At 43.0% G+C, this 8,966-nt stretch overlaps 1 protein-coding gene across 1 annotated transcript; it reads left to right on the top strand.

Moving 5' to 3' along the window:
* Positions 1–1,665: 1,665 nt before the first annotated feature.
* Positions 1,666–7,170, top strand: LACBIDRAFT_325094 (uncharacterized protein; the record flags this gene model as incomplete). The annotated part of the gene is made up of 19 exons (XM_001878630.1): positions 1,666–1,685; positions 1,737–1,844; positions 2,326–2,359; positions 2,417–2,473; positions 2,495–2,609; positions 2,806–2,901; positions 3,025–3,094; positions 3,337–3,409; positions 3,466–3,528; positions 3,582–3,656; positions 3,677–3,714; positions 3,868–3,921; positions 3,974–5,339; positions 5,381–5,491; positions 5,557–5,742; positions 5,800–5,984; positions 6,039–6,202; positions 6,292–6,513; positions 6,566–7,170. 19 exons carry the CDS (start codon positions 1,666–1,668, stop codon positions 7,168–7,170), a joined length of 3,642 nt encoding a protein of 1,213 aa, XP_001878665.1.
* Between the last annotated feature and the right edge of the window lie 1,796 nt (positions 7,171–8,966).

The raw sequence follows: 8,966 nt of genomic DNA, 5'->3' as shown, positions 1-8,966 counted from the left end.
GTCATTTTTTCGTATTTTGTGTTTTTCTCAATAAGGAATGATCTGTGTGACATTATTTATATATATTTGTAAAGGTAAGCAAAGGGGCTACAATTCTTGTTAATAAAGCTAAGTGAGAGGCTGTGTTTCTGGTACTGTGGGAAAATTGACCTGAAAAGGAAATTAGGGACAGTTTTATAGAGCATGCTGTTATATTTCTCAATGTGGTCACAAAATGTGACTAGCTACTTGTGGGTGTGGGCCAGTGCTTTGCATGGCATGTATGAGTCCTTCCCATGGACCTCCAATGCTGAAAATATGTAGAATAAGTTTTTCTTCAAAAAGGCATATTTTAACATTTTCATTAACAATAGATGCAAGCCACAGTAGCTTAAACCAAATTAGTGTAAAATAATGTTACAGTAACAATGTCTAAAAAATTGTAAAATCATTTGAAATTTATTTACAATTCTTTATAATCATTTGCTCCAAATTAATGTGGCTTGCATTCAATATTATAAAGATATAAATCTAGAATTCTATTTTAATGTTAAATTTATCAAGACAAAGTTCTAATTTAAAGTTATGAGTCCTTACGAGTTTACGAGTAAGACTCATTCTTTATCAACTGAGGACTTAGGCAAATTTTTCATTGATTGATTCATTCATTTACCTTTCATCACCGCGGGAAGCTTTTCCCTTAAACAGAAAAGCAGCCATAAAATCAGGAAAAATGGTAAAAGAAATCAGCAAAAAATATGTAAAAATCAGAATATTGCTTAGTAAGGTGGGGAGGCTTTGTTCAGGGTTCAGGGTCAATATCTAAATATAGAAACCACCTAAAAGTTGCCAGAAAATCAGAAAAAAATACCCCAAAATTAAGAGTGATCTTCTCTGTTGCCATGGTGTTGAAGGGGCTGTGTCCAGTATTCAGGGTCCATATCCAAATATGGAAATCAAGACAACCATGTAAAAATATTGTCATATCATGCAATGTGACTATATCTTGAGACCAGCTTTCTTGCTCTTTGAGATATTGGTCAAAAATGCATGACAATTTCCAAAAAGTGTCCAATTTTTTCAGTATTTTGTGTTTTTCTCAATGAGGAATGGTCTGCATGACATTATTTATATATATCTATAAAGGTAAGGAAAGGGGCTACAATTGTTGTTTATGGAGCTAAGTGAGAGGCTGTGCTTCTGATACCATGGGAATTTTAACCCAAAAAAGGAAATTCATCACAAATATATAGAGCATGCTATTATAGGTCACAAAATATAACTAACCATCCTCTTTCCTGAGATATATTCAAACAGGACTGTGGGAATATTTTACCATAAACAGAAAAATAGTTATAAAATTGGGAAAATTTGCTATAAAATGAAAAAAAAAAAAAAGAATAGCACACATTGTTGCTATGATATTGATGGCTAGGTTCAGAGCTCAGGGTCTATTTGCAAATATAGAACAAAACTCAGAAAATCATAAAGTGATTACATGACCAATTTCCTAATATTAAATTTAGAGTCCACAGAAAGGACTCATACATGCCATGCAAAGCACTGGCCCACACCCACAAGTCCTCACAAGCTCTCAGTGCCTCATTCTGGTCCGTTTGGCGTGCGCGTGGGTTCGTTCGGATACCCCCAAACTCCATGAAAATGGTCCACAAAACCGCTTTCAAAATGGTTAAGGCCTTGTGGAGGTAAGTCACTTTGTATATTCGCTTTTTTGCACATATGCTCACAAGCTCCAGTACCTTAATCTGGTCCATTTGGCATGCACATGGGCTCGTTTGGATACCCCCAGACTCCCTGAAAACGGTCCACCAAACCGTCTGTGAAATGGTTGAGGCCTCATGGAGGTAAGTCAAATTGTATATTTGCCTTTTTGAATTTATGCTCACAATCGCTCAGCACCTTAATCTCATCTGTTTGGCATGCATGTGGGCTTGTTCGGATACTCCCAAACTCCCTGAATATGATCAACAAAACTGTTTATGAAAAGGTTGAGGCCTTGGTTGATTGTTATACATTGAATATAAAGAAATATAATTGAATGGGGTTGATAATACTGTGGAAATGTTGAGGAAGCTTGCAAGAACAGGGCTAGCAAATAATTTGAGTAAAGAGAGAGCAGAGGCATCACTATTCATATGCTTAGGGTGCTAAAAGCAAGTGTTAAGCAATGATTTGGTAGATTTGACTAGAAAATACAATGAGGAGGATGAGGCGTTCAACTGTGGGAAGAAATCATTTTCGTGGGAGAAAGTCAAATTTCAGTGTTACCGTGCTGAAAAAAGTCTTGAGATCCCAGGTAATAAACGAGTCTCTTCGTAAACTCAGAGGACTCGTAACAGCAATCACCGTCCACTTGGAGGTACGTCGTTTCCCTGAAACTACGTTATGACTTAATGACCTTGGTTGCACCCATCAGCCTCTCAGCCTCGAAACGCCTTCACCCAAGGCAACATGTTTCGCATATGTTCGGAAGGTACGTGCTCGAGTTTTTCAGTGGCATTCCTTGCTTACAAGAAACCCCTTTAGCGTTGACCGGTCATGCGGACCTCCCGCTAATTCAGCGCAGTATCTTCGCGCTCGCATTACAATCGCATCGATTACCGACATCGGTAAGCAGGAAATTCTAGATCAAACACTGTCTACCTGGATGTACGTCGTTTATCTGAAACTACGTTGTGAATGACTGACCTTAGTTGCACCCACCAGTCTCTCAGTGGCGAAAGGCCTTATCTTGTTGCTCGAAAATAGAATACAATATAGAATAGATTATATACTAGAATATGCTACTTACAACCATTTACGTAGAGGCCCAAACACCTTCCCAAATAGAAGGGAACACACTAGAGGCTGAAATGCCTTTCCAAATTGAAGGGAACACACAAGTGACCTCTTTCTCGGGAGGTATGTGCTCGTTTTTTTCAGTCGTGTTACTTGCTCACTTGAAGAAATCCCTTTAGCCTCGACCAATCACCCTGACCTCCCGCTCGAAAATAGAATAGATAATAGTTGAAATTATATACGCAGAACTCGGATCTATGCTTTCCAACATGTATAGGCTGCACTCTCGCCTTACCCCATGTGCGGCACTCACAATGTAAGTCTTTCGGTCGACCGGCTGTATTACGCGCTCAACCCACCATTCAGTCTGGGCTACTAACCCTAATATGCATGCATGGCCCTCCACACTGTCCAAATTTCGAAGGTCGTCAGGGCTGTCGCATTGCACGTGATCACACGCACACAAATATTTAACCAGCTCACACCCACTGGGAGGAACTTCCTTCCACCGCGACTTATTTGAACAAGCCACCAAGGGCTTCCTAATTCACTCTACAGTATGCCTCCCCGCGCTCCCAAACAAAAAGACCGAGGTTTGGCAGGTGGCGGATCTCATTCCACGAAACCCCCTGTAAGTCAATCACCCTCCCTCCCCGACCGTGTACCGACGTGGCACATGTCACTTAGGCTTCAAAGGCCAAAGAAAGGTCAAAGAAAAACAAAAAGCCGGAGCCAAATCTCTCCAAAAAGGTACGTCGTGCAGCATCTATATAGTCACTATCTCACTAATAATTTATAAGCAGGCCACCAACAGCGACGCTGACACGCATCAAGTCCTCGAATGCGTCTTGATATCGACCAACAAATCCCGTGATGACGTGCGATGAACCTCGGACAGGCAGAAGCATGGCTGAGGGCAGCAGCTGGCAAAAGAAGGTTAGTTGCTCACCTTATTGTTTTATCCGTCGTGGAATCAGACTTTAGTCGTTTCCTGATTGTCAGACTTTATGTCGACAACCCCGCTCAACCAGACTTTAGTCGGTTGGGCAGCGGCGGCCTCGGAAACATAAACTAACTTCATTTAAACAGTGTCCAGGATTCCGTCCCTGCTTTGCCTGACAACACGGATGACATTGTCACTATGTGAGTTGTTTCCGCTGTAGATTACATTAGAACAATCTCATAATAATTTTAGGATATCTGCCACGGAGCCTGATGCTCCAGTTCCACCATCCAACTCCCTCTCCTCAGCCACTGCAGAAGGCATGAATGACGAAGACGAAGACCCTGGTCGCCCACATCTGCCACCACACATCGAATTGATATCCCTCGGCCACTTTGACGACATCAAGATCGCTGCCTTGAATGGCGCACTCAAAGGCAATACTCGTTACCGATTCGCCTTTACAGAAGGGGGTTATCGCAGCTACCACGGACGTCGCCCCAAGAGAGGGGGCCGCTCTGCAGCGGACAATCGGACGACCATGTTGGACGAAGAAACAGGATTTTGGGTCCCAATCCCAGCGAATTACACGGCCCCTCACACGCCAGAAGATCTCATTGAGGCAGAGAACGACATACGCATTCAGGATCGTCGTTGCATCGCATATGTCCACCCAGAGACTCGCAAAGCCTTCAAGGAACTCAATGCCTCTCGTGAGCCCGGCGATCCGGAGATCCACCCTCTCCACGTTTATGATATTTCAGAGGGGGAAGAGGCGGCCTACAAGTTCCGAAAGCCCTGGGAGGAGGGCCACAGCAGCTACCAAGGCTCCTTACCTCAAGAAGGTGCCCAAAATGCTGCAGATAGGCGTACGGAAATGTGGGACAACGAAACACAGATGTACCGCATGCTCCCTGCGGGTTACACAGCCCCACACGACCCCCAGGACTATGTTGACGCTGTCAACCATGAACTGGCTCAAGCTGAGCAGCATCGTCGCTCCACAATTATTCTTGCATGTCGCCAACTTCGTCCACGTAAGGAAGAAGGGAAGAAGGAGAAAGTCACAGCATTAGAGGACTGGGAAGCCCCAGATCCCATGATCGAGAGCGACGTCACTGGGTCCGATTATGAAGAGGGACGGCGTGAGGAAGAAAAGATGAGGGACTGGCATAAATCAAGGGGACAGTCGGTTACGGACACTGAAGAGGATGACACGAAGATTGACGAGGAAGATGCCGAAGAAGAACCAGACTTGGAGCGCGAGGAGGAAGAAGCGCGTGAGGAGGAAGAACGGCGTTCCAAAGGCAAGAAACCTTTGGTTACGGACACCGAGGAGGAAGACAAACGTGACTTGGAGCGTGACGAGCAGGAAGAAGCGCGATCCAAAGCCGCTCGCCTTTTGTTATCGACAATGAAAACAGAAGGGAAAGTACACACCTCATCCGCCCACTGGAAGGACTTAACGGTGTCATACACACCTTCCCAGTTGGACGCCGCATCTGTCTTGAGCAGCTATGGACTCACATTGATCCCCGACGCCCAGGTTTCTTCGACAAAGCCTTCACTCCTGGAAACGGCATTGTATCCGATGTTCGGCCACGTCGTCTGGCAAGTCGTACATAGGTTGGGCCATCTATCTCTATGGCCGTTCTTCAGACTTCGCCATGGAGAAAGCGGGTCTTCTGCACAAAGAGAAGCGAGCTCCAAACCGCTACAACCTGTTCAAAACTTTTGCTAGCAGGACGAAACCAGAGGAGGGAGATCACGGTTAGTCTTCGTTTTACCTTCTTGAACCCGCTTCCTCATATAATATGATTGTAGAAGGCCTCCAGCTCTGGAACAGGGCCACGAATGAGGAGTACAATAAGCTTATGGAAGGAGTGACAACAAAAGAAGAGAAAGATGAACAGATGCAGGAGGCCATTAGTTTCATCAAGAATCAAGTCAACGAAGAAGGGACCAATGTCCGTGACGCGAACCTTCGCTTCGCGTCTCACATGAAGGAAATTCGCGATCTTGTACGTCTGATTGGTTTGTTCATCACATTCTTCTTACATACACCACTTCTTTTACAGATCACCAATATCAAATGTTGCGACAAATCTTTCGACATTGCTGGTATCTTGGTCTACAGCGGCAGAAATCTAACGGCGCGGAACAAGACGGCTTTTTTCATGAGTTCCGAGGACCTTCACGCGCTCTGCACCCGTGAGGAGTGGCCAATGGCCACCTTGACGGACATCTTTGTTAGCAAAGTCCGGTGCGTTGTCCCCCTTTCATGTTATGGGTTTTTGTCTCACTTGTGCTGCTACAGTGCTATGCATGCGGACCAGCAAATTAAGCAGTTGATGGAGGAACTAAATGTGACTCCCTCGACTACAGCTAGCTCCTCAACGGCTCGCGCCCGGACCAGCCTTGCATCTGCTTTGAAGAAGGAGGCTTCTTCGGATAAGGATGTGCTACCTTACACGAAGGAATGTCAGAAACAATTCACGCGATTGTTTCTTGATCTTTTGAGTAATATTTTGTTTTGTTCAGTGATTAACAGTTATTGATATGATATTCAGATGGGTGCTTGGCTGAAAAGGATCGACGCACGTCGGCCCCTTGGACCACGTGGCCCAATCTCGCCTACCAATTCAAACTGGTTATCACAGGTTGGGATTCTGCTATGGTCGACATAGCCTTCTGCCCGGGATTTGCACCTACCAAGATCACAAGCTCTCAATGGAAGCACCTATCGACTCTGATTGTAAAGAAGCTCTTGGTGGTGAAGCCCTGGTCTGACGGTAAGTTAGATAACATTCTGTTGACTTACATCTGTCTGAGTTGTTTTTTTAGAGCAAAGACTAATCCCAGAGAGTGAAGCTTGCTTCGGCGAGATCCCTGTCATTATTAACTCCGAAGGTCTTCCAATGGTCTTCATCAAAGACTCGACTAAATGGGTCCGTCACAATTGCTCTATTTCGGCCCCAACGAAGAAGCACGATCAGAAAGGTGATACATCTTCCCCTGTCAGTTCTTTCCCTTCGTCTCCGGTGTTGTCCACGAAGAAGCGATCACATGACACCGCCATGGCCTCGCCTGAAGAAGAACTCAAGCACAAGTCCACAAGAAAGTACTGCCCTCTGCCGAAACAACCAGAAGTGGAACCTCCCACTAAACGCCAACGTCATGTCTCCTTCACCTCCCTTCCCGATAACATGTTTTATACCAAACTTCGACGAGCTGAACATCCAATCTCCTTCTTTGACCCACTCAAGAACCAGAAAACACCGGCTTCATCGTCTCGTTCAGTCTCTCAACCCTTCGCTAGTTCTTCAGGTCACGTTGCCTCATCATCTCGATCAGTATCTCAGCCTTTTGCTAGTACTTCTGGCCATGCTCGTGTTTCAGGCAAACATGCTGGGCCAGGGAAGAACTCTCAAGATTCAGTTGCTAACTAGGTCATTGCTTTCATGTTAAGTCCTTTTGGACTTATTTTTCTTCCATCTAACTTGGTTGTTGTGCTGCTTGTTTGGTATTTCCTAAGTCCTTACTTATGTCCATTCACACATCTGACTTGTTCATTTGTAGCTGTGTTCCCGATTTTGCCTTTGCACATACATCATTGCATAAGTTATGAGTCCTTACGAGTTTACGAGTAAGACTCATTCTTTATCAACTGAGGACTTAGACAAATTTTTCATTGATTCATTCATTCATTGATTTACCTTTCATCACCGCGGGAACCTTTTCTCTTAAGGAGAGAAGCAGCCATAAAATCAGGAAAAATGGCAAATAAATTGGCCAAAAATGTGTAGAAAATCAGAATATTGCTTAGTAAGTTGGAGAGGCTGTGTTCAGGGTTCAGGGTCCATATCCAAATATAGAAAGCTGTCTGAAAAATGGAAACAGATAGGTTGAGAAGCAGTGCAAAATAAGTGAAAAATAAGCATGGTATTCACCATTGCCATGATCATGAATGGGCTGTGTTCAGGGTTCAGGGTCCATCTCTAAAAATAGAACAAAGCCAGATAGATTGTATAACATGATTACAAAATATGCCAAAAAAGGGAAGAAAAATCGGAATGATATTTGCTGTTGTCATGATATTGAAGGGGCTGTGTTCAGGGTCCATATCTAAATATAGACAGAAAAAAAAACAACTCAGAGAAAACAGCTGGAAAATGAGGAAAAAGTGAAGAAACTTGTACACAATAATTTAGCTATATTTGGGCAGACTCCCATATTTGGAAGTGTATCCTGGACCCTGAATACAGCCTCTCCAATAGTATAGCAACATTAAATATCAGAAATGTGATTATATCATCTGACTAGCCTTCTTTCTTATGCAGATATTGGTCAAAATACATGACTATTTTCAAAAAGTGTCCAATTTTTTCAGTATTTTGTGTTTTTCTCATAAGGAATGATCTGTGTGACATTATTTATATATATTTGTAAAGCTAAGCAAAGTGGCTACAATTGTTGTTAATAAAGCTAAGTGAGAGGCTGTGTTTCTGGTACTGTGGGAAATTTGACCCAAAAAGGAAACTATTGACAGTTTTATAGAGCATGCTGTTATATTTCTCAATGTGGTCACAAAATGTGACTAGCTATCTTCTTTCCTGAGATATATGCAAAGACACCTATTTATTCATGTTTTTTTATGTTTTTCTCAATAAGAAAATCATCTGGTCATATGATTTCAGTACATTTAGAAATGTATAAGAAGAGGCTATAATTTATGAGTCCTTACGAGTTTACGAGTAAGACTCATTCTTTATCAACTGAGGACTTAGGCGAATTTTTCATTCATTGATTCATTTACCTTTCATCACCGCGGGAACCTTTTCCCTTAAACAGAAAAGCAGCCATAAAATCAGGAAAAATGGTAAAAGAAATCAGCAAAAAATATGTAAAAATCAGAATATTGCTTAGTAAGGTGGGGAGGCTGTGTTCAGGGTTCAGGGTCAATATCTAAATATAGAAACCATCTAAAAGTTGCCAGAAAATCAGAAAAAAATACCCCAAAATTAAGAGTGATCTTCTCTGTTGCCATGGTGTTGAAGGGGCTGTGTCCAGTATTCAGGGTCCATATCCAAATATGGAAATAAAGACAACCATGTAAAAATATTGTCATATCATGCAATGTGACTATATCTTGAGACCAGCTTTCTTGCTCTTTGCACTTCAGTCACCCACTAACAACTGACTATTAGTCTTGCAAACTCCATGAATACTACGGGACTAAATGTCA

The sequence above is a fragment of the Laccaria bicolor genome, genomic scaffold (assembly GCF_000143565.1).
Source record: "Laccaria bicolor S238N-H82 LACBIscaffold_6 genomic scaffold, whole genome shotgun sequence".
In the NCBI taxonomy this organism is placed as follows: Eukaryota; Fungi; Basidiomycota; class Agaricomycetes; order Agaricales; family Hydnangiaceae; genus Laccaria; species Laccaria bicolor.
This window is presented reverse-complemented; position numbering and strand designations above follow the sequence as displayed.